General features: G+C 39.8%; 1 protein-coding gene across 1 annotated transcript in view; it reads right to left on the reverse strand.

The window, feature by feature from the left end:
- SLC16A10 (solute carrier family 16 member 10) overlaps window positions 1–27,318 on the reverse strand; it is a 133,873-nt gene that overhangs the window by 30,313 nt on the left and 76,242 nt on the right. Inside the window, exons 2-3 of the mRNA XM_027088509.1 lie at window positions 18,164–18,308; window positions 7,868–8,330 (exon numbers count right to left, since the gene is read on the reverse strand). Of these exons, the coding sequence (XP_026944310.1) occupies window positions 7,868–8,330; window positions 18,164–18,308 (608 nt within the window). The remainder of the gene's footprint in view (window positions 1–7,867; window positions 8,331–18,163; window positions 18,309–27,318) is intronic.

A 27,318-nucleotide genomic window follows, 5' to 3' on the forward strand; every position in this document is an offset into this window, starting at 1 on the left:
ACACCGTAGAGAAGACACCAGTTGTCTAGATTTCCTTGTTAATGGGGATAGCCATTCACCCTTCCATACACTTACACAATAGTGACAGAGACACAGAAATTTCTTCCATTTATAAAGTTTCAATTTCAACATGCAGATAAAGCTATGGGTCAAAAGCAAAACACATCAACTCTTTTCCCCATCAACAGATGGCATTAGTGCTCCTTAGTCTTAGGTTTGCTGAATTTGAGCTTCTTGATTAAGTGTTGAATGGATATGAATACCATCATGTCCTATAGGTATAACATGTGAAACATCATTCTGGTATCAAAGTAGAGAATTTTAAAGATCAAAATGGAGAGAAAATGAATACTGCTTATATGGTGTCACTTTAGACTTATCCATAAGATAGTCATTCGACAAATACTTGAGCACTCACTGTACATTAGGCACCATGGTAGATGCTTGGGTTCATTCACTGAACAAGACAGAGGAGGACCCTCAGCCTCCTGAAGTTTACATTCTAGCAGAGGTATACACACAGAGAGCAAACAGTAATCATCACAAGTAAATTATGTAACATGTTAGAAGGTATGGGGACTTCCCTGGTGGTCCAGTGGTTAAGAATCCGCCTTCCAATGCAGGGGACGTGGGTTCGATCCCTGGTCAGGGAACTAAGATCCCACATGCTTCGGGGCAACTAAGTCCATGTGCTGCAACTACTGAGCGCATGTGCTCTGGAGCCCACCCACCACAACTAGAGAGAAGCCCTCAAGGTGCAACAAAGAGCCCACTAACCGCAAAGAAAGATCCCACATGCCACAACGAAGATCCCACATGCCACAACTAAGACCCAACGCAGCCAAATAAATAAATAAATATATTCAAAAGAAGAAAAAAAAGAAGGTATGAAGCGCTATAGAAAAAGAAATAGCAGTGTGAGGGGGTTTGGGAGTATGTGGAGGGCAGAGGGAAGAAGGGGGTTTTAACCAGGTGGTCAGGGTGAGCCTCACTAAAAGCTGAATAGCAAAGAGAGCAGAGTGGCGAGAGCAGAGTGAATGACGGGGACCAGGCCTGATGAGATAAGAGATAGGAGGGGACAGACCACGGAGGACCTTGTAGGCCACTATAAGGACATTAGTCTTTACTCTCAGAGCAATGGGGAGCCACCCAAAGATTTTGAGCAGAGTGACTTGTGTGCTGAAAGAACACCTGTGGCTTCTGTGTAGAGAACAGACTACAGGGGGCAGGGAAGGATACATTTTGAAAGGAGAACCGCCAGGATTTCTGGCCTGGATCAGGAGTGTGGTATGAAAGAAACAGGAGGTTTGGGGACCGATGGAACTGCCGCCTCCTGAGATAAGGATGGCTGAGGGCAGAGCAGGTTTTGGGGATGGGGGTAAAATCAGGATTTTAGGGCTGGACATATTAAATCTGAAACATCTAACAATCATCCCAGTGCAGATATTAAGTAAGCAGATGGCTATAAAAGTCCGGTGAAGAATTCAAAAGAGGCCTGAGCTAAATATAAATTTTGAGCCACTGGCATATATATGATGTCTGAACACAGGAAATTAGATGAAACCATCATTTGGAATGAGTAGAGAAAAAGATCAAGGTGTAAGGCCTAGGACTGCTATTCAGGGTCAGGGTGAAAAATAAGGAACCAGAAAAGAAACTAAGAAGGAGTGATAGAGAGGTAGGAGGAAAAGAGCACGTTATGTTTCTGGAAGCTAATGAAGAAAAACTGGATAACGAGGAGCCATAAAAACTTCAATCCTGGGCTTCCCTGGTGGCGCAGTGGTTGAGAGTCCACCTGCCCGTGCAGGGGACACGGGTTTGTGCCCCGGTCCGGGAAGATCCCACATGCCGCGGAGCGGCTGGGCCCGTGAGCCATAGCCGCTGAGCCTGCACGTTCGGAGCCTGTGCTCCACAACGGGAGAGGCCACAACAGTGAGAGGCCCACGTACCGCAAAAAAAAAAAAAAAAACTTCAATCCTGGGTTTCCCTGGTGGCGCAGTGGTTAAGAATCCGCCTGCCAATGCAGGAGACACAGGTTCGAGCCCTGGTCCAGGAAGATCCCACGTGCCGCAGAGCAACAAAGCCCCACACCGTAACTACTGAGCCTGTGCTCTAGAGCCCGTAAGCCGCCACTACTGAAAGCCCACACGCCTAGAGCTCGTGCTCCGCAATAAGAGAAGCCACCGCAGTGAGAAGCCCGCGCACCGCAACGAAGAGTAGCCCCCGCTAGCTGCAACTAGAGAAAGCCTGTGCACAGCAATGAAGACCCAATGCAACCAAAAATAAAATAAACGAATGAATAAATTTATTTAAAAAAAAACTTCAATCCAAGCAACCGACAAGGGATTATCTCCAAAATATATAAACAGCTCATGCAGCTCAATATCAAAAGAACAAACAACCCAATTCAAAAAATGAGCAGATCTAAATAGTCATTTCTCCAAAGAAGACGTACAGATGGCCAAGAGGCATATGAAAAGCTGCTCAACATCATTAATTACTAGAGAAATGCAAATCAAAACTACAATGAGGTATCACCCCACACCAGTCAGAATGGCCATCACCATAATGGCCAGCATCACAATAAACGCTAGAGCGGGTGTGGAGAAAAGGGAACCCTCCTACACCATTGGTGGGACTGTAACTGGTACAGCCACTACAGAGAACAGTATGCAGGTTCCTTAAAAAACTGAAAACAGAGCTACCATATGATCCAGCAATCCCACTCCTGTGCATATATCTAGAGAAAATCATAATTGAAAAGATACATGTACCCTCAATGTTCACTGCAGCACTATTTACAATAGGCAGGACATGGACGCAATCTAAATGTCCATCAACAGAGGAATGGATAAAGAAGACGTGGTACATATATATAATGGAATATTACTCAGCCATAAAAAAGAATGAAATAATGCCATTTGCGGCAACATGGATGGACCTAAAGATTGTCATACTGAGTGAAGTTAAGTCAGACACAGAAAGACAAATATCATGAGATATTGCTTATATGCGGAATTTTTTTAAATGGTACAAATGAACCTATTTACAAAACAGAAATAGAGTCACAGATGTAGAAAACAAACTTATGGTTACCAAAGGGAAGGGTGGAGGGATAAACTGAGAGATTGGGATTGACATATATACACCACTATATATAAAATAGATAAGTAATGAGAACCTACTGTATAGCACAGGGAACTCTACTCAATACTCTGTAATGACCTATATGGGAAAAGAATCTGAAAAAGAGTAGATTAAAAACAAAAGAGTAGATATATGTATTATAATGTATAACTGATTCACTTTGCTGTATAGCAGAAACTAACACAACATTGTAAATCAGCTATACTCCAATTAAAAAAAGAAAACTTGGGCTTCCCTGGTGGCGCAGTGGTTGAGAGTCCGCCCGCCGATGTGAGGGACGCGGGTTCGTGCCCCGGTGCGGGAAGATCCCACATGCCGCGGAGCGGCTGGGCCCGTGAGCCATGGCCGCTGAGCTTGCGCGTCCGGAGCCTGTGCTCCGCAACGGGGAAGGCCACAACAGTGAGGGGCCCGCGTACAGAAAGAAAATAAATAAATAAATAAATAAAGAAAGAAAACTTAATCCAGAAAACCAAAACAAAACGATTCTCAAGCAAAATGGGCAATTCACAACAACTAAAGCAGCTGTTACTGGGAATAGCTATTTAGAAAGTTATGTCTCACCTAAATTGATGTATAAGATTTGTACACTTACTCTATTTCTTTAATTTTGTATCTATGAGATGATGGATGTTTACTAAACTTGCTGTGATAATCATTTCATGATGTACATAAGTCAAATCATTATGCTATACACCTTAAACTTATACAGTGCTGTATGTCAACTGTATCTCAATAACAGTAGAAGAAAAAAAAGATCCATACCCTTACAGTAGAGATTACAAGTGGGTAGGCCTAAAAGAGATCACTGACCCCTTCCATGAAGCAATACGATTCTTCATGTTTAAAAGTTAACTACTAAAAGAAAATTTCCAACCTTGCTCGGAGAAAAAGAATGCCACAAAGCATACGTATTTTCTCTCAAATCATCATGTATAATGTAATAAATAAGTAAAGATCTTAGGATCTTTAACATAACCATGAGAGCGCTTCACTGTATTTCAGAATCTTCAAAGGAGGCCTAGATAGATAAATTAGTTCCCTAGCTAATTAAGGATCCAGTTTCAAGTCTCAGGCTTAAGGACCAACTCCAATCCTATGAAACTTGTACTAACCACTTTTCCAAAGGGACACTTTCTCCTTTGACTCTTCCACAGCCCCACTAAAACCAGCAATTCACAATCACGTTGTCTGAAATTTAAATAACTCTTATTTTTATACCAGAACTGAATAGATGCTTTACAGACATTTTCTCTCATCCTACAACAACTCTGCAAAATTGGGTCTATCCCTATTTTATAGATGTAGAAACTGATGCTTAGAGTGTGTTACCCAAGGTTACACAACTAGTAGGGGACAAAACCAGCTTCTAAACCCAGATCTCTTTTACTTCAGAGCCTTTACTTTTACCCACTATGCAGTACTACCTCTTGCATGAAAGTATAACACTAATAATTACCAGCTGCTGTGTCTTGTGACCCTGGGCAAGTTTCTAAACTTCTCAGTGCCTCATTCTTCTCATCCATGAAATGAGGACAATACATTATAGGTACTGCATTGTGGTGAAGATTATATAAGATAATGTATGTAAAAGTCCTTTATAAACTATAATTGTTTATATTATTACATGTACTAGATTTTATGCTCCTTCAGAACAGGTTCTTATGCCTTACATGCATATTCCCTTCAACACCCAGTAAAGGGTTTAACATGAATTGAACATCTACTAGTCTTTGGAAAAATTTGAGACACCTTTTCCCCCTCTAAGGAGGAAAGTAAGTGGTGTCCCATTGCATGAAGCCTGGGATTAAGTATCTGTAATCCAAACCTTAAATTACAACACAGTGACAAACTCAGTGTACCCATCAAACATGAGATTTAAACAGCCTCCATGACATTTAACTGTCTGGTGTTTCCTTTCCAACGTGGCTTTAGTGCCATAACAGTTCAAAAGGGGGAAAATCCCAAATGAAAATATCAACACATTTTGTAAGAAAACGTGCCCGGAAGGAGGGAGAGCAGAATAAGGCCTGATTTGTTATCCGAGTTAACAGAGACCCATTGTTTTGTGTACTATCTGAATTACAGCCTCCTGACGACAGTAGTAACTATAACACGGTCTAACTCGTTACTCACTGTGAAATTTCATTTACTTTAAGAAAAAGACCAATAACATATTTATTAAATTTCCTTACGCATACTCACATCCCCCTCAGTAAGATGGACATATCTAGCAGTATATCCAGGGACGGGAGCCAATATGCCCCAGGCTAAGACTGTGCTAGATTTGCTACCAAGTAAGCACAGCGGAAGGGAACCAGCCCCTGCTCTGCTGATATGTGATTCTTGGGAAGCCACTTAACATCTCTGTTAATGATGGATCTGTTTTCCACTCTGTAAAACATGAGCTAATATTATTTTGCCTACCTCACAAGTTTACTGTGAAGGTCAAATGAAATAATAATATATGTGAAATTAATTTACAAATTATATTACCAGAAATAGCTAGATAATCACCTACCACTTGTCTTTTAGTAAATGTCACATACTAGCAAAGCTGACGTACAGATTTCTCTGAGTGTGTTCACCTTATAGTAACAAAGAGAATTTTTTAAAAATCTACTCGGGGGACTTCCTTGGTGGTCCCAGTTGTTAAAGACTCCGCACTTCCACTACAGGGGGCGCAGATTCGATCCCTGGTCTGGGAACTAAGATCCCACATGCTGCGCAGTGCAGCCAAAAAATTAAATTAAAAAAATGAAAAGAACTATAAAATAAGAAAATAAAAATCTACTTGGGAATTCCCTGGGGGTCCAGTGGTTAGGACTCCAGGCTTTCACTGCCAGGGGCCTGCGTTCAATCCCTGGTTGGGGAACTAAGATCCCGCAAGCCTCAGGGCGTGGCCAAAAAAAAAAAAAAACACAGCAGGCATTTAAATAAATAAATAAATAAATAATCTACTCGTCTCTGAGATGGACACAACAAACACTTTCTTATCTACAGAGCTATGGAAGAGGTAACTGGTAAAGCTGATCTTTCCACAATGGATCTATATATTTTTTAAAAAAATATCTTCAAATGGTTCAGCTATGCCTTCCTAAAAGTGTGAAAATGGATTATCAGATCAAGATGTAGCCAGAGACTTCATATGTGACAAGCATCACATACTAGGTCATTTTACCTAGTACCTCAGTCTCTGCAAAATGCCATGTGGCTCAGAGTACTAAAAACTAGTCCTCTCCTTCTCTCCCCACTGGTCATCCCAGCTGCTTCCTCAATACCTCTGGCAAAAAGAAAATAAGGAGAATTGAGAATTCAAAATTATCTTAGATACAGGACATGCCTACCACCCCTCTTTGGGTTTCCTTGACCTAATTCCTTTCTGAACTAAGCACAGGAACCCACAAAAGACTGATGATGTAGTGTACTGGCTGACCCCCTGACCCCAGTAATTCTCTGAACTGTACTGCCAACTTGCACCAGAACTTTAACTAAAGAAAAATTGCACAGATGTCCAAAAGTAGACTGAAAGCTAGAAAGGCTTCAAGTCACACACACAGTATACACACAAAAGAAAAACTTATCCCACTACCATTTTTGTTGATCATTTATCAACTATGTTGAACTGTATATACATTTTCAGTCATAACAGTAAGAAAAAAGGAAGAAACATAATAATAAGCACCTTTTTTTTTTTTTTTTACGGTACACGGGCCTCTCACTGTTGTGGCCTCTCCCATTGCAGAGCACAGGCTCCGGACGCGCAGGCTCAGTGGCCATGGCTCACAGGCCCAGCCGCTCCGCGGCAAGTGGGATCTTCCCGGACCGGGTCACAAACCCATGTCCCCTGCATCAGCAGGCAGACTCTCAACCACTGTGCCACCAGGGAAGCCCAATAATAAGCACTTCTGAGGAAATTCTGCCAGGGGCAAATACTTTAGACACTGCTTACTCTTATTTCATTATAAAGAGGCCAAAATTTGCCTTCGCAATATAAACAAACAATATAAAGTGCTTGAGGCCGCACTTGCCTTCTGAGGTGGCCCACACTCTGTGGAATGTGTTTCTCTCTAAATAAATCCATTTCGTACCTATCAAACAAAAATAATAATAATGATGATAATAAAGTGCTTGAGCACTTGAAATCCTAATTTCCTGTGAAACCCTTGCTCTCTCCCATCATTTGGAACTTGCTAACATTTCTCAAATAATCCTCTGAGTAGAATTTCCATTTTCTCAGAAGTGTCCCACAAATAGACAAAATGTTTCTTTGTGTCAAGGCCGTTGGCTTTTACTATTTACTTAATTTTTGTACCCTTCTGTTGAAGAATAATTTATTGATGTTGACAAAATCATTGCACCATCTTTGTCCCTGATTATGATTTGTAAGCCACTTGAAGGAAAAGTGACCTATCAAATTTTTTGTACTGATGACATTTGTTCCAACATTTTAGTCTTTTTTTTTTAAAGAACTTGTTTTTGTTTGTGTAGGTTTGGCGATTTCTAAAAATACCAAAACACACCATGAAACATATTATCTGTTTAATGATCTGATGATGTGATGACCTCATCTTAGCAGACCTTGAATTTCAAGAGTCCCTGAATTACAAACAAGATAATTATTTAAGGCCAACTTCAACCTGATCTCTATTGCTCTTCTAAGAAGTTTTTGTGTATGAAATAATAATATCCATTACCAGCAATGCCAGAGAAGCATACTTACCAAGTGAACATAAGGCACAAAGTATCCAAAAAGTGCAAGTGGTATTCCAACTGCCCACACTGCATATGCTGTCACCTTGAAGATGGCAAAATTGAAAATTTTTTTTGGAGGACTGAACTTTCTCCTGGAAAAGAGGGAGAATCTGTTGCCTCCTTTGGTTCCACTGTCTTTATCTTTGGCACTGGAAGCAAGAGGTCGGTAAGTAAAGCCAGCCAGAAAGAGAACAAACATGAAGATGCAGAGGACCCTCAGGGTATAAAAGAGGCCCACGCTCTCAGTCAGTACCCTTAAAAGGAAAGGCAGCAAAATTGTGAAGATACTGCTGCCGGCGGTGACAATGCCATTCACCAGTCCAAGGCGCTTCTTGAAATAGTGTCCCAAAATGACCAATGAAGGCTGGTAGGCAAAGGAGCAGCCACAGGCAAATATGATTCCATAGGTCAGGTACAGAGGCTCGATGGAGCTGTGTAAAGACGAAAAAGATGGAGAGCAGCTTTCATTATTTTTATCATGTGCTTGGTAGAATAAAACCTTATTTTAAAACTGGGTTTCAGTTAATCAAAGTATTTTCTACAAATAAAAATCAACCAAAAACAGAGGTGAAAAACTTAATAAGTCAAGAATACAATGCTGAAATATTTTAATTTAATGTGAACGGATAATAAAAAATGCCTTGAGTATGTGAAAAAATGACCGTTAAGGTCATCAGTGATTTGATTCCTCCTTCTCTTTCTATGGATTTCAGGCAAACCATGCAGCACTGGGTAAAAACTGTTGTGTTCTCCGCAACTCAGAAATAAAGGACAGTGCCAGGAAGGGCCTCAGTAAAACTGACAATGATTAAAATTAAAAATTAAAAAAAAAACTAGTCGTGATAAAAGTTTTTAAAAAGTATAATTTAACTATGAAAGCTCACTTTTTTAATGGAGTTTTCCCAGGCACTTACTAAGCAATCTACTCAAAGAAAAGGCTGCATCTGATATTTTCTCCACAAGGTTATGTCACAAACGTTTGCACAGGGGAGCAGTTCTGTTGCATTTTGCTGGCCTAAGGGCTGCAGACCAACCTTCGCCCTGTACTGCACTGTTCTTGGTATTGTGCAAGATAAGGAGAAATCATATTCTGATTGCAGGAATACTAAATGAAGTGTGTTCACTAGTGATCCCAGTTTGTAAGCTTTAGGGCCGTGTATGTCTCAAAAAAATAATAAAGGATTAAGAATTCTTTATTTTAACCAAATAACTTAATTATACACTTCTTATGAAAGTAAATGAACACAGGGAATTCCCTGGCGGCCCAGTGGTTACGACCCCTCATTCTCACTGCCGAGAGGGCCTGAGTTCGATCTCTGGTCAGGGAGCTAAGATCCCACAAGCCTCACGGTGGGGCAAAAAAAAAAAAGAAAAATAAAAAGAGAGGGCTGAAGCAAGAGGAGGCTGCAGATGGAAGAAAGTAAAAAAACAAAACAGTAAAGGAACATACAGCATCACATTCTTTGAAACATTTAAGGTAAGGAGTGAAAGAAAACTAAAGTTTTTTTTCTTTTGAAAAGTTCAATTCAAAAGGCTGTTTATCAGTAGTAAAGGCAAGCTATTTATTAGAAACTAAGATAGATAAAGTTGGTTAATAATTAAATTTTGGACAATAATTCTAGCCTAGCAATATGCTGAGGTAATCACAAGGAATTCTAGAATCTGATAAAATTAAGGCAGGTTGTCAATTCTCTCTCCCTGAGATGCCCTTTCCCCCTCTATTAATCCACAGTTAGAACCATCTTCAAATCAGGCTCAAGAGCCACTCCCAGACTCTCCCAGATTAACCCTACCTCACTCTGATCACTCTTTACTGAAACTCCACTCTTTATTCAATAAACATATATTTAACAGCTACTATGCTCCAGATACTTGGTGAAAAGAATATTTAAAATGTGGTTATGCCCTACTTCTAGTCTGCTTAGTGAAACAAGACATCTACGCCAGATAATAAGAATACAGAACAAAATATAAATAATACTTCACTCATTCTGCATCAGTTTCTGCACATAAGTAGTTTTCCAGGTAACTACAACTTACTTCTTAAGGTGCTAATTTATTTTTATTTAACAATTTTAAAGGAAGAATCTAAATCTAAATACATTTCTCTGCCTTCTTCAAAGTGTATGTTAAAAATAGTATTGACAGCAAAGTATCATCATGAATACCAGTATCTACACAATTATACCACATTATTATAAAGCTGTCAGTTGGAAAACCAGAGAGCCACTGACATAAATCACAGACATTCTTTTGCACAACATTTAAACAGAGAGTGCTGGGTAAGATTAACTTTGTATCTCTCCCACAGAGTAAAGTACATAAGCTTTGTGATGGCATTTTCACTGCTGCTGGAACCTTTTTTACTTCTAAATTTTCACCTTAGTAACAGGTGGTTCAAACTATTGAAGTATGACAACTGAATAAGTACAGTGTAAATCAGTAAGATATCAAATATGTGTGGAAAAAGGATTCCAAGAAGAGACACTGATGCAACCTGGGGGTGCTAGAGAAGGCTTTCTTAAAAAGGCAGAACTTGAACTAGAGGAAAAGAGGGTTGGTCCACTGTTTGACACTTGGAATTTACACTACATCTCCCCCTTGCGCCTGTGTATTGTTCTGAAAGTCTGGCAGCTTTTGATCGGTGGGGGGTTAAATAATGAAACTGAATAGAAAACATGACAACATTACATACAGTAAGGTAAAGATGGCTTCAAGACATTTTGTTTTAGTTAGGGGTGGGGATGGGGGAGGGAAAGAGAAAGGAAGAACTAGGTCACAATGTAAAATACATTTCATAATTTTTATTTCTCAGCGGTCAAAACTATTTGAGAAACACTGCTTGCTGTAAGCAGGTTTGTGTATATGTGTTTTGTCTACCAAATTAGGTAATAAGTTACATGGATTTTCTATCTCTTAGTTTCTCTCTCCACCAAAGCCTGAGTGTTAACACTTCAGCAAGCGCTAAGAATACTGACAATGGGTACCTGGAAGCTTCCAGACCAAGTGGGTATCTGACAAGGTGGTTATCACGCCATGCTGTATTACTGATAAAGAAGAACTAAAAGTAAATGATCTCACAGAGCTACCTAAGCAGAATCTTATTCCAAACAAAACTGGGTTTTGTTTCTTTAAAAAAAAACTTTAGAAGAAGAAAAAAAAAACAAAACACAAAGGCACTTTAAAGGTAGAATATTTATTTTCTAACAAAAAATTAAAATAATTGTTTAGGGACTTCCCTGGCGGCACAGTGGTTGAGACTCCGCCTGCCAATGCAGGGGACACAGGTTCATGCCCTGGTCCAGGAAGATCCCACATGCTGTGGAGCAACTAAGCCTGTGCGCCACAACTACTGAGCCTGTGTGCCACAAGTACTGAAGCCTGCGCTCTAGAGCCCATGCTCCACAACAAGAGAAGCCACAGCAATGAGAAGCCCACGCACCGCAACAGAGTAGCCCCCGCTCGCCACAACTAGAGACACCCCGCGCACAGAAACGAAGACCCAACGCAGCCAAAAATAAATAAATAAATAATTGTTTAGAAGCCAAATAAAATGTCTAAGTTAGGTGAAAGAAAGAGGCTCACTCTAGAGTTCAGAAAGGGGTATATATGGGGAGAATGGGGGTAAAATTAGCAAACCAAGGATTCTGTTGATTAAATCTTAAATATTTAAAAATAAACATGGCGGGAATTCCCTGGCGGTCCAGTGGTTAGGATGCCATGCTTCCACTGTAGTGGGCCTGGGTTTGATCTATGGTTGGGGAACTAAGATCCTATATGTTGCGTGGTGCAACCAAAATAAACAAACAAATAAATAAAGATTACAGGAACAAAAAAATAAAATAAAAATAGGGCTTCCCTGGTGGCGCAGTGGTTGAGAGTCTGCCTGCCGATGCAGGGGACACGGGTTCGTGCCCCGGTCCGGGAAGATCCCACATGCCGCAGAGCGGCTGGGCCCGGGAGCCATGGCCGCTGAGCCTGCGCGTCCGGAGCCTGTGCTCCGCAGTGGGAGAGGCCTCAACAGTGAGAGGCCCGTGTACTGCAAAAAAAAAAAAACAGGGTAGGGGCTTCCCTGTTGGCACAGTGGTTAAGAATCCACCTGCCAATGCAGCAGACACAGGTTCAAGCCCTGGTCCAGGAAGATCCCACATGCCGCGGAGCAACTAAGCCCACGTGCCACAACTACTGAGCCTGCGCTCTAGAGCCAGTGAGCCATAACTACTGAGCCCGTGTGTCACAACTATTGAAGCCCACGTGCCTAGAGCCCATGCTCCACGACAAGAGAAGCCACTGCAATGAGAAGCCCACGCACCGCAACGAGGAGTAGCCCCCACTCGCCAAAACTAGAGAAAGCCCACAAGCAACAAAGAAAACCCAAGCAGCCAAAAATAAAATAAATTAAAAAAAAAATAAAGATGGCAAGCAACATAAGTTTGATTTTTTTTTCTAATAACCACAATAATGCTTTTCAACTAGAGCACGAAGATAGCTAGGGAAGAGAAAGGCACAGGATGAAAATTAACTACTAAAGTAGAGACAGAATGAAAATAATCTTAAGGTTTTTCTTGTTAATCACCTCCTGTTAGCCAGACCTACCTATTAAACCAGTGTTTCACTAACTGGGGATTATTCTGACAATGAAAGGGTATTTACAGGTAGAACTGGAGCTGGAGGGAGAGGTGCTTCTATGGTAATATGCCCACCAGCTCTTTGCAGTTAGTTCCTCTGCAGTGCACAACAGCTTTTAACAGACACAGGGAAAAGAGTGTTTTATTTTAAGCTGCATTTGACCACTTCATTTTGTCATGATCTTTTTAAATTTCAGCATTGTTCTTTTTTTAAAAAGAGTCCCAGGCAGGATAAACCCAAGGAGAAACACGCCAAGACACATAGTAACCAAGCTGACAAAAATTAAAGACAAAGAAAAATTATTGAAAGCAACAAGGGAAAAACGACAAATAACATACAAGGGAACTCCCAGAAGGTGAACAGCTGATTTCTCAGCAGAAACTCTACAAGCCAGAAGGTAGTGGCATGATATATTTAAAGTGATGATGAAAGGGAAGAACCTACTACCAAGATTACTCTACCCAGAAAGGATGTCATTCAGATTCGATGGAGAAATCAAAAGCTTTACAGACAAGCAAAAGCTAAGAAAATTCAGCACCACCAAACCAGCTCTACAACAAATGCTAAAGGAACTTCTCTAAGTGGGAAACACAAGAGAAGAAAAGGACCTACAAAAACAAACCCATAACAATTAAGAAAATGGTAATATGGGCTTCCCTGGTGGCACAGTGGTTGAGAGTCCGCCTGCCGATGCAGGGGACACGGGTTCGTGCCCTGGTCTGGGAGGATCCCACATGCCGCGGAGCAGCTAGGCCCGTAAGCCATGGCAGCTGAGCCTGCGTATCCGGAGCCTGCACGTCCGAAGCCTGTGTGTCCGGAGCCTGTGCTCCGCAACGGGAGAGGCCACAGCAGTGAGAGGCCCGCGTACCGCAAAAAAACAAAAACAAACAAAAGAAAATGGTAATAGGAACATATATATCAATAATTACCTTAAATGTGAATGGATTAAATGCTCCAACCAAACGACACAAGCTCACTGAATGGATACAAAAACAAGACCCATATATATGCTGTCTACAAGAGACCCACTTCAGACCTAGGGACATATTCAGACTGAAAGTGAGGGGATAGAAAAAGATATTCAGTGCAAACGGAAATCAAAAGTAGCTATACTCATATCAGACAAAACAGACTTTAAAATAAAGAATGTTACAAGAGACAAGGAAGGACACTAAATAATGATCAAGGGATCTATCCAAGAAGAAGATATAACAGTTGTAAATATTTATGCACCCAACGTAGGAGCACCTCAATACATAAGGCAACTGCTACAGATGTAAAAGAGGAAATCGAAAGTAACACAAAATAGTTGGGGACTTTAACACCTCACTTACACCAATGGACAGATCATCCAAAATGAAAATAAATAAGGAAACAAAAGCTTTAAATGACACAATAGACCAGATAGATTTCACTGATATTTATAGGACATTCCATCCAAAACCAGCAGATTACACTTTCTTCTCAAGTGTGCACAGAACATTCTCCAGGCTAGATCACATCTTGGGTCACAAATCAAGCCTCAGTAAATTTAAGAAAACTGAAATCATATCAAGCATCTTTTCTGACCACAACACTATGAGATTAGAAATAAATTACAGGGAAAAAAATGTAAAAAACACAAACACATGGAGGCTAAACAATACGTTACTAAATAACCAAGAGATCATAGAAGAAATCAAAGAGGAAATCAAAAAATACCTAGAGACAAATGACAATGAAAACACGATGATCCAAAACCTATGGGATGCAGCAAAAGCAGTTCTAAGAGGGAAGTTTATAGCAATACAAGCCTAACTCAAGAAACAAGAAAAACCTCAAATAAACAATCTAACGTTACACGTAAAAGAACTAGAGAAAGAGCAAACAAACCCAAAGTTAGTAGAAGGAAAGAAATCATAAAGATCAGAGCAGAAATAAATGAAATAGAAACAAAGAAAACAACAGCAAAGATCAATAAAACAAAAAGCCGGTTCTCTGAGAAGATAAACAAAACTGATGAACCTTTAGCCAGACTCATCAAGAAAAAGAGCGAGAGGACTCAAATCAATAAAATTAGAAATGAAATAGAAGTTACAACAGACACTGCAGAAATACAAAGCATCCTAAGAGACTGCTACAAGCAACTCTATGCCAATAAAATGGACAACCTGGAAGAAATGGACGAATTCTTAGAAAGGTTAAAACTTCCAAGACTGAACCAGGAAGAAACAGAAGATATGAACAGACCACTCACAAGTAATGAAATTGAAACTGTGATTTAAAATCTTCCAACAGGGCTTCCCTGGTGGCACAGTGGTTGACAGTCCACCTGCAGATGCAGGGGACACGGGTTCGTGCCCCGGTCCAGGAAGATCCCACATCCCACGGAGCGGCTGGGCCCGTGAGCCATGGCCGCTGAGTCTGCACATCTGGAGCCTGTGCTCCGCAACACGAGAGGCCACAACAGTGAGAGGCCCGCATACCGCAAAAGAAAAAAAAAAAATCTTCCAACAAACAAAAGTGCAGGACCAGATGGCTTCACCAGTGAATTCTATCAAACATTTAGAGAAGAGCTAACACCTATCCTTCTCAAACTCTTCCAAAATATTGCAGAGGAAGGAACACTCCCAAACTCATTCTATGAGGCCACCATCACCCTGATACCAAAACCAGACAAAGATACTACAGAAAAAGAAAATTACAGACTAATATCACTAATGAATACAGACGCAACAATCCTCAACAAAATCGTAGCAAACAGAATCCAACAACACATTAAAAGGATCATACACCTTGATCAAGTGGGATTTATCCCAGGGATACAAGGATTCTGCAATATACGCAAATCAATGTGATACACCATATTACCAAACTGAAGAATAAAAACCATATGATCATCTCAATAGATGCAGAAAAAGCTTTTTACAAAATTCAACAGCCATTTGTGATAAAAACTCTCCAGAAAGTGGGCACACAGGGAAACTACCTCAACATAATAAAGGCCATATATGATAAACCCATAGCAAACATCATTCTCAATGGTGAAAAACTGAAAGCATTTTCTCTAAGATCAGGAACAAGACAAGGATGTCCAGTCTCGCCCCTATTATTCAACATAGTTTTGGAAGTCCTAGCCATGGCAATCAGAGAAGAAAAAGAAATAAAAGGAATACAAATTGGAAAAGAAGAAGTAAAACAGTCACTGTTTACAGATGACATGATACTATACGTAGAGAATCCTAAATATGCCACCAGAAAACGATTAGAGCTAATCAATGAATCTGGTAGAATAGCGGGATACAAAATTAATGCGTAGAAATCTCTTGCATTCCTATGCACTAATGATGAAAAATCTGAAAGAGAAATTAAGGAAACACTCCCATTTACCACTGCAACAAAAAGAATAAAATACCTAGGAATAAACCTACCTAAGGAGGTAAAAGACCTGTACTCAGAAAACTGTAAGACACTGATGAAAGAAATTAAAGATGATACAAACAGATGAAGAGATATACCATGTTCTTAGATTGGAGGAATCAATATTGTGAAAATGACTATACTACCCAAAGCAATCTACAGATTCAGTGCAATCCCTATCAAATTACCAATGGCTTTTTTTTTTTTTTACAGAACTAGAATAAAAAATCTTAAAATTTGTATGGAGACACAAAAGACCCCGAATAGCCAAAGCAGCCTGAGGGAAAAAAATGGAGCTGGAGGAATCAGACTCCCTGACTTCAGACTATACTACAAAGCTACAGTAATCAAGACAATATGGTACTGGCACAAAAACAGAACTATAGACCAATGGAACAGGATAGAAAGCCCAGAGATAAACCCACGCACCTTTGGTCAACTAATCTATGACAAAGGAGGCACAGATATACAATGGAGAAAAGACAGCTTCTTCAATAAGTGGTGCTGGGAAAACTGGACAACTATATGTAAAAGAATGAAATTAGAACACTCCCTGACACCATACACAAAAATAAAGTCAAAACGATTAAAGACCTAAATGTAAGATCAGACACTATAAAACTCTTAGAGGAAAACACAGGAAGAACACTCTTTGACATAAATCACAGCAAGATCTTTTTTGATCTACCTCCTAGAGTAATGGAAATAAAAACAAAAATAAACAAATGGGACCTAATGAAACTTAAAAGCTTTTGCAAGGCAAAGGAAACTACAAACAAGACAAAAAGACAACCCTCAGAATGAGAGAAAATATTTGCAAATGAATCAACGGACAAGGGATTAATCTCTAAAAAGATTTATAAATATATAAATCTCTAAAATATATAAACAACTCATGCAGCTCAATATTTAAGAAACAAACAACCCAATCCAAAAATGGGCAGAAGACCTAAACAGACATTTCTCCAAAGAAGACATACAGATGGCCAAGAAGCACATGAAAAGCTACTCAACATCACTAATTATTAGAGAAATGCAAATCAAAACCACAATGAGGTATCACCTCACACCAGTTAGAATGGGCATCATCAGAAAATCTACAAACAACAAATGCTGGAGAGGGTGTGGAGAAAAGGGAACCCTCTTGCACTGTTGGTGGGAATGTAAATTGATACAGCCACTATGGAGAACAGTATGGAGGTTCCTTAAAAAACTAAAAATAGAATTACCATATGACCCAGCAATCCCACTACTGGGCATATACCCAGAGAAAACCATAATTCAAAAAGACACATGCACCTCAATGTTCACTGCAGCACTATTTACAACAGCCAGGTCATGGAAGCAACCTAAATGCCCATCGACAGACAAATGGATAAAGAAGATGTGGTACATTTATACAATGGAATATTACTCAACCATAAAAAGGAACGAAATTGGGTCATTTGTAGAGACGTGGATGGATCTAGAGACTGTCATACAGAGTGAAGTTAAGTGAGAAAGAGAAAAACAAATATCGTATATTAACGCATATATGTGGAACCCAGAAAAATGGTACAGATCAACCGGTGTGCAGGGCAGAGACGCAGATGTAGAGACCAAACGTATGGACACCAGAGGGGAGAGTGGCATGGGGCAGGGTGGTAGTGTGATGAATTGGGAGATTGGGATTGACATGTATACACTAATAAGTATGAAATGGATAACTAATAAGAACCTGCTGTATAAAAAAAATAAAGTTTTAAAAATAAATAAATAAAATAAAGAATGCAGGCAGGAATTCTCTACCTGTGTTGAAATAAATAGCAAAGTCTGGATTTCATTAATAAAAATATTTCATATCAAGCCTATGAACAACCACTTCAAAATACCACTTCTCGTACCCTTTGGGGCTCAGACTGAGCTGACCATAAACTAAGCCCATTGTTTTAGACAACTTACTGTTATGAGTTAAGATTCTTCTGTGAATGGAAAAAACAAAAGGAGAAACATTTTTTCTTGGCTCCAGAGAACATATGTATCCTGACTGACATCTAACTCTGAGGCACTGCAAGCAGAAGCATTCAAATTCACAAGCTCTGATTTGCTGCTGTAGACAACAATGCGTTAAGTGACGCTGCTTAGTTTAAGTACTGAAAAGGAGGATTTTTCCTTGTAAACAGCAAAGTTTCTAAAAGGAAATCTTTAAGGTAGCTAACAGTTTTTGAAAAGTGACATGAAGAAGCCAAGTCCTTACCTTACAAAAGAACTTGATACGAGTCCAACAAATCCAACAGCAGCACCCACGACAGCTGTTCTCCGGCAACCAAACACGTCTGTGAAGACGCTGACAATTGGGCAGCAGAAGAAAATCATCCCCATGGAGAGAGAACTTACCCATGCTGTAAAAGAGGAAACAAAGGGACATTATGACATGGTAAATTCTATTTGTCCTTACCTAATAAGATATAATACATATTCAGAACAGTATTAATGCAGAAAAGGTATTACCCAGATTGATGAATGGGGGGAAGTTGGAATAAGTAACAAATCTGAATCACAGATGAAAGGACTGACCAATACTAATTATAATTAGCAAAGCAATTATTTGTGTTTAATGGAACTCTTAAAAAGTTTGTATTCTTAAATAAATCAAACATTCTCCTGTGACCTAATCACTATTAATCTCTATCCTGGTATCTATGGTTAATTTTAAGCAACTTCTAATCTATGGAAACAAATTTATTTCAAAAAATTGAGATACGTTTAGGAACACATGCCTAGGTGATCAAACTGCAAAGAAATGATGACCACCAAACTCAATACAGTGGTGAAACTCAGGGGAGAAAAAGGAATTATAACCATCTGGACCCAGTAGATAAGAACTGAACATTTGCCTAGAGTCTGGGCTTTGTGCTTTTGTTAAAGGAATAAAGTAGTACACAGGTAGGCTGTTTGTTGACCTGGGTAACAGTTACTGTGTATTCACTTTACTTATAAAACCATACATATATTTTATCTTCTTTTCTGAAAGTATGCTATCTTTCACAATAGAAAAGATTTGAGAATCAGGTCATAATTTCCTGTTCTGATCTGTAAAGACCAAAACAAAAGGAAAGCCAAAAAGAGAAACATACTGAGTACAAATGATCATAAATTTGTGCCCAAGAAATGAGCGATCTTATAGGATATCAAGTCTGTAAATTCTTAAAAAGTATATAAACTAGTGGGGCCTAAGTGAACATGAGCTATAAAACAAACAGACCTGGGTCCAAATCCCCCATCTCTGTAACTACAATATATCCTTCAGCAGGTCACTTCCTCTGAGTCTGTTTTCTCATCTGGAAAGGGAATTGAACACAGACTTTTCCAGAATTATTAAGGATTAGAGAAAATGTATCTAAACCTCTGCATCTAGCACAGGAACAATTAATAATTCAGAGTTTTAACAACAACAAATTGTCTTATAAAATGAAACAGATGATCTCCAATGCTCCATCCAGCTCTGACAGTCTACTAGTATATTACTCTAGTTCCTCAGCAAAGGAATTAAGTCCAGATCCTGTGCTAATGCCCATTTCTTAATAATGTGGTCCAAATGGATCTTCACCAGACTAACAATTTCATTTAATTCTTTGCCTTCTTACCTTTTAAATTATTTTTTTAATTATGTATATTTTAATCAGCCATAATTCTCTTTTCTTTCTTCCCTTACCAGAAAGGAGACTATGATCTTAAAACAAAACACAATGGGACGCAAATAGAGATTATCATACTAAGTGAAGTCAGAAAGAGAAAGACAAATACCATATGATATCAGTTATATGTGGAATCTAAAATATGGCACAAATGAACCTATCTACAAAACAGAAACAGACTCATAGACATAGAAAACAGACTTGTGGTTGCCAAGGAGGAGGGAAGATGGAGAGGGATTGACTGGGAGTTTGGGGTTGGTAGACGCAAACTACCACATTTAGAATGGATAAACAACAAGGTCCTAATGTATAGCACAGGGAACTATATTCAATATCCTGTGATAAACCATAATGGAAAAGAATATATAAAAAAAGAAAGTCTATATGTGTATAACTGAGTCACTTTGCTGTACAGCAGAGATTGGTACAACACTGTAAATCAACTACACTTCAATAAAACACACACACACACACACACACACAATGAAGAGACTGTACAAACAATGCAGTCTTGGCTTAGGTGCTGGTGGGGGAATTCAGAAGTGGAGAGCAGAGAGGCGACTGGCCAGATGAACTAGCACAACCTCAACCCCAGATGTGCAGAGCTGTTTAGTATGGGCTTGCTCAAGGAGAAGTGCAAATTTTTTAGTCTATGTTATATAAAAATGTCACTGATTTATAATAATTTAATCTTATTCAAAAAAAGTTTAGTCATCTATCCTGTTTATGAAACAACCTAGGCAGACTAGAAGAATAGCATCCTAACCTTTATTTTTGGATAAAGGTGCTTTTACAATTAAGTGAAACACCAACACTAAATTGGAGCCCACTTTAAGAAATCCAAGAGCGGAATTCCCTGGAGGTCCAGTGGTTAGGAGGACACCGCATTTCCACTGCAGGGGGCACGGGTTCGATCCCAGGAAACTACGATCCCGCATTCCGTGTGGTCCGGCCAAAAAAAAAGAAATCTAAGAACATACAGCAGCATTGCATGTAATGCTCACATAAGTCAAGGCACTTTTCAAGAATAAAAACAAGGCTTAATGCATTACCATAGATTTCGGACTACTGCAATGCCAAACGTGAAAATTTTTACAGAATTTTTATGTCCACTGAACATGCACTAACTGCAGGATATAATCAAATATAACTTTATTTTTGTCTCGGCTATCCTCTTAAAATGTATGCAGGGAGAAAATGTTCCCCCGGCACTGGATGACCACTCAGCAGGCCCACACGTTTCTTCTAGCCAGTGCTAAGTAACAAAGTCCTACAGTCACTTTAGGTTACAAACCAATCTTCACTAGGTAATCAAATCTCATTTCCCACCCCCAGCTGGGAAAAGAGTAAGCTCAGCTATGTCTTTTCCATGACCCTTCTCCCCTTCCCTAGCTGCTGTTGTCTCCAAAGTGGATATGAGAGAGAGGAGTGCTGGGAGACGGAAGGCAACGAGATTCCAACTTAAGAGGTCCTGCCAAAAGGCCTGTCTGGTGATGTCTGAAGTGGACTCTTTTCCTCAGATGCACTTCTGTGGGTTCTTCAGAGTCTCACCTCAGAGTTTCTTCTGGCTATAGCTCTACCGACGTGGACAGTTCAGTGGATAGTTCATTCTCCTCCTGGCTTTTTGGCTGTCACTTAAAAGACTCACTGTTGGAGCCTCATTGCCCTTCTAGGCAGTTTATTTGGGCAGGAATTAAAACAGCTCCAGGCCGCCTCTCTCCTCCACTAGGCCTGCCTCTGCTCTGCAGGAAGTATTCATATTTCCTTTGCCTGGACAAACACTGGAGTGTAGGCAAATTCCAACACAGCCTACCTCTTGCTGTGGGAGCAGTCAGCCAGCTACAGTTCTCTCCTTGACGGATTTCTCAGGGGATCCAGACCTCAGTCCTCTGTACCCCCTAACTGAAGAGAATTCTTTAAATCTCTAAGTGGTCCCTCTAGAGCTCCTCTCACTAGATATCAAGTGAGTCTGTACCCCCAGTTCTCCCATGGTGTGTGTGTGGGGGGGGAAGCAACAGCATAATTTTTAAAAGAATCCTCACAAAATGTTCTTCCATGACCCTTAAGTATCCTTCTTATGTGTTTTAGAGCCTCTAACTGGTTCTTGAACATGAAATACCCCACTTCCAAATTTCACACTCTTGTACCTTAATGCCTCTGCTAAAGTTCCAACATCTTTTTTTTCTTTTTTTAATTTTTGGCCACACCACGCGGCATGCAGGATCTTAGTTCCCCGACCAGTGACGGAACCCGTGCCCCTGCAGTGGAAGTGGGGAGTCTTAACCACTGGACCGCCAGGGAAGTCCCCCAACATCATTTTTTTTAAAAAATAAATTTATTTATTTATTCTTGGCTGTGTTGGGTCTTCGCTTCTGTGTGAGGGCTTTCTCTAGTTGCGGCAAGCGGGGGCTACTCTTCATTGCGGTGTGTGGGCCTTTCACTGTCGCAGCCTCTCTTGTTGCAGGTCACAGGCTCCAGATGCGCAGGCCCAGTAGTTGTGGCTCACGGGCCTAGTTGCTCCGCGACATGTGGGATCTTCCCAGACCAGGGCTCGAACCCGTGTCCCCTGCATTGGCAGGCAGATTCTCAACCACTGCGCCACCAGGGAAGCCCCTCCCCAACATCTTATGTTACAATAAAAATTAGGAACAGATGAGGTTAGGTCTATCTTCTGAGCAAATTCAAGAAGAAATTAATTCTTGTGAAGATTAAGCGAGACTCTTTTTTTTTTTCTTAATTTTTGGCTGCACTGCACTGCATGCGGGATCTTAACTTCCCGAACCAGGGACTGAACCCATGCCCCCTGCAGTGGAAGCAGGTAGTCCTAACCATTAGACCACCAGGAAATTCAAGAAATTCATTTTTTAAAAAACTTTTATTGGAGTATAGTTGGTTTACAATGTTGTGTTAGTTTCAGGTGTACTGCAAAATGAATCAGTTATACATATACATATACATATATCCACTCTTTTTTTCTAATATTCTTTTCCCATATAGGCCATTACAGAGAGTACTGAGTAGAGTTCACTGTCCTATACAGCAGGTTCTTATCGGTTATCTATTTTATATATAGTAGTGTGTGTATGTCAATCTCAATCTTCCAATTTATCCCTTCCCCTCTTATCCCCTGGTAACCATAAGTTTGTTTTCCACATCTGTGACTCTACTTCTGCTTTGGAAATAAGTTCATTTGTACCCTTTTTTTTTTTTTTTTAAGATTCCACATATAAGCAATATCATATGGTATTTGTCTTTCTGTGTCTGACTTACTTCACTCAGTATGACAATCTCTAGGTCCATCCATGTTGCTGCAAATGGCATTATGTTGTTCTTTTTTATGACTAATATTCTACTGTATATATGTACCACATCTTCTTTATCCATTCCTCTGTTGATGGACATTTAGGTTGTTTCCATGTCCTGGCTATGGTAAACAGTGCTGCAGTGAACATTGGGGGTACATGTATCTTCTCAAATTATGATTTTCTCTGAATATATGCCCAGGAGTGAAATTGCTGGGTCATATGGTAGCTCTATTTTTAGTTTTTTAAGGAACCTCCATACTGTTCTCCATAGTGGCTACCAATTTATATCCCCACCAACAGTGTAGGAGAGTTCCCTTTTCTCCACACCCTCTCCAGCATTTATTGTTTGTAGGGTCTTCTAAAAATATTTATTTATTTATTTGGTTGTGCCAGGTCTTAGCTGTGGCAGGCGGGCTCCTTAGCTGTAGTGAGTGTGTGGGATCTAGTTCCCTGACCAGCAATCGAACGAGGGCCCCCTGCATTGGGAGTGCGGAGTCTTATCCACTGCGCCACCAGGGAAGTCCCCATTTGTAGATTTTTTTATGATGCCCATTCTGACCAGTGTGAGGTGATACCTCATTGTAGCTTTGATTTGCGTTTCTCTAATAATCAGTGATGTTGAGCATCTTTTCATGTGCTTTTTGGCCATCTATATGTCTCCTTTGGAGAAATGTCTATTTAGATCTTCCACCCGTTTTTTGATTGGGTTGTTTTCTTGATATTGAGCTGCATGAGCTGTCTGTATATTTTGGAGATTAATCCCTTGTTGGTTGCTTCATTTGCAAATATTTTCTCCCATTCTGAGGGTTGTCTTTTTCTTTTATTTATGGTTTCCTTTCCTATGCAAACACTTTTAAGTTTAATTAGATCCCATTTGTTTACTTTTGTTTTTATTTTCATTACTCTAGGAGGTGGGTCAAAAAAGATCTTGCTGCGATTTATGTCAAAGAGTGTTCTGCCTATGTTTTCACCTAAGAGTTTTATAATGTCCGGCCTTACATTTAGGTTTTTAATCCATTTTGAACTTATTTTTGTGTATGGTGTTAGGGAATGTTCTAATTTCATTATTTTACATGTAGCTGTCCAGTTTCCCCAGCACCATTTATTGAAGAGGCTGTCTTTTCTCCACTGTATATTCTTGACTCCTTCATCATCGATTAGGTGACCAAGAAATTAATTCTTGAATGAATATATTACTAGGCACTGTAAACTCATAAAATTTCTCGTTTTTGTAAAATTTTAACATGGCATGACAAAGAATCCAAGGTCTTATGGGTTTTATGCTATACACCATAAAAATGAAAGAGACTGTTGTTCTCTTTTACCCCTTCCAAGTCTGACTATGATTATTATTAATAACAGAAACTGAGAAACTGAAGACATAGTCACTATACCCACCATGGTAAAATTTTTGTTTAAAAAAATGCAAACTAGCCCTAATCCCTCTATGTAATTCAACCAAACACCCACACAGGGTTTCCTAATGAGCAATGCTGAAGAGCAAATATTTTTCAATGGAAGAGGTACTATTTAAAATATGGAATAACAACTTTTCCGAGTAAAAGTGCCTATTATGTTCTAGGCACTATCCTAGGCTGCTGAGAATATAAAAACAACTAAAAGATTTCTCTACCTTCCAATAATTTCCATCTAGTAACATATATGCAAATAGAGGTCCAACCAGAACACCATACAAAATGTGCTAATCACCTTATAAAACACAGATGTCAAAAAATATGTAATGAAGAAGGGCTTAAAGATCTCCTGAAATTTTACCAGCTTGGAATCCCTAATCAGCAAACATTGTTACAGACTGTTGTACCTTCTTCACATTTGCAATACTGTTTCTCAAATGTATGTTAGTAATAAAATACGGATACATTTTAAAATGCTAATGACTTCATAGTAGATCTCTTTCTCATTAGGTATTTCTCAATGAATTGTACTTTATATATTTACTGCTGTTGGAGGAGCAGCGTACACATGTATCTAATGAATTGATTTTGAGGTTGTTGGCACTCCTCTATGATTCAAGTTAACTATAATACAAAAGCCCATTTCCCTTAAAAAAAAAAAAAAAGAAGAAAGAAAGGCTTTAGAATGTGCTTGTATACTCTTATTTGAATGTATGTGTGTTTGATGTTACAGAGAGAAACATCCAAAAAATAGCCAGGTTGGGAAATCTTTTTTAAAACATAACAATCAGCTTTCCAATTTCCCTATCCAGACCCTCTTTGTTTCCAACTCCATACTAAGAACAAATCCTCAGCTCTCAGTGCATGGCCAAAGGAGAATGCAAATCACTCGGAGAAAGTGGGTAGGTTTAATATTTTAAAAGATTTTCACTTGCAGGTGTTATAATTATGCAGATGTAAATGACTGCAAGGACAAAGTGTGTACAATTGAAAACACCCACAGGGAAGATTTACTATAGTTATTTTAAGGTTGATAAATATTTTTTTGCCCTGTTTTGAGAGCTCCAACCCCCATTTCCACTTGATCTTGGCCTCTTTCAAGACAGCTCTGCTCTATAATATCTGAACCTTGGTCTAACAGCCTCAAATAAAATGAAACAATATATTAAAACTGAGATTAAAATGCAAAATAGTATTTAACAAAGTCCCAATGACTTTTGGAGCATGGTGCTCTCTGGCAACTACACAATTTAGGAATGAGTAAACTGTACTTGATTTGACCATTTTATTGCCACCCTAAAGGTTATTTGGTAGTTATATGTCACTTAGGAGTGGTTTTTAAATTATTTGCTATCAACTTCTGTTAATGGCATCGGAGTGAAGTGGTCAAGTAAATCCTCTTGCAGATAATAACTGTGTGTAGCGGGGGGGGGGATTTAAACACACTGGAAAATGTCTAAAAACAGAAGTTGGAGGAGAGTTTACACTTGAGAAGCTGAAACCGGAAGAAATAAGAATTACAAGTTTGTGGGCTTTCCTGAGGATCAACAAACTATGCAGGTGCTGGGTAGACTAGTAAGGGGTCAAACTAAAGAAAAGCAAGAGATGGAGAAAAAGAAAAGAAGCAACAGTTGGAAACTGTATGAACTGAACAGAGATAGCAGCTGCTACCTAGCACAGAGAGACAGACTTTGCAGTCTGAGTCCAGGCAAACTAACTGCCTCCTAAGAACAAAAACTCAATAACCCTTGGAAGAACACAAGGGAACCAGAGTTGCTTTAAATATTATCTACAATGTCCAAGTATTGAACCTAAAATTACTAGACATGAAAAGAAACAGGTAATCAATATTAATTGACTCTGAATGGACTAAGATGTTGGATTCAGAAAACAAAGACTACAAAACGTCTATTACAATTATGTTAGAAGTATTAAAGGATAATATTTTCAAAGAAGTAAGTTAAAATATGGTCTTATTGAGGGAACAGATAGTGAATCTCAACAGTGAAATGTAAACTAGAAAAAAATGGAAATTCTAGGGGTGAAAAGTACAACAGCTGAAAAAAATGCATTTCAATAGGATCACTAGCAACTTGGAGATAAAACTTAAGAATGAATCTGGGAATTTGAAGACAAAAATTACCCAATCCCAGAAAAGAGAGAAAAATAATATTGAAAAAGAATGAACAAAGTCTTAGAGACCTGTAGGACAAAAATCAAGAGGCCCGGGGACTTCCCTGGTGGTCCAGTGGTAAAGAATCCACCTTAAAATGCAGGGGACGCAGGTTTGACCCCTGGTCAGGGAACTAAGATCTCACATGCCGCAGGCCAGCTCCGCATGCCACAAGTACTGAGCTCACGCACCTCAACTAGAGCCCGTGTGCCACACACTACAGAGCCCATGCACCCTGGAGCCTGCACGTCACACTAGAGAAGAGAAAACCCACATGCCACAACTAGAGAGAAGCCCACGCACCACAAGGAAGAGCCCATGTGCCACAATGACAGATCCTGCATGCCTCAACGAAGATCCCACGTGCCAAAACTAAGACCTGACGCAGACAAAACTAAGTAAAACAAATAAATAAATCGTTAAAGAAAAAAAAATCAAGAGGCCCAACATAAATATAACTGAAGTCTTAGAAAAGAGAGAAAGAGAAAAGAGCAGAAGCGCTTCCCTGGTGGCGCAGTGGTTAAGAATCCGCCTGCCAATGCAGGGGTCACAGGTTCGAGCCCTGGTCCAGGAATATCCCACATGCTGCAGAGCAACTAAGCCCGTGTGCCACAACTACTGAGCCTGTGCTCTAGAGCCCATGAGCCACAACTACTGAAGCCTGTGTGCCTAGAGCCCGTGCTCTGCAACAAGAGAAGCCACTGCAATGAGAAGCCCGCGCACCACAATGAAGAGTGGCCCCCGCTCACTGCAACTAGAGAAAGCCGCACACAGCAACAAAGACAAGGAAGGGAGGGAGGGAGAAGGGAGGGAGGAGGAAG

Source organism: Aethalodelphis obliquidens, unplaced genomic scaffold, assembly GCF_003676395.1.
Source record: "Aethalodelphis obliquidens isolate GAN/ISIS:26980383/991018 unplaced genomic scaffold, ASM367639v1 scaffold3, whole genome shotgun sequence".
NCBI classification, from domain to species: domain Eukaryota; kingdom Metazoa; phylum Chordata; class Mammalia; order Artiodactyla; family Delphinidae; genus Aethalodelphis; species Aethalodelphis obliquidens.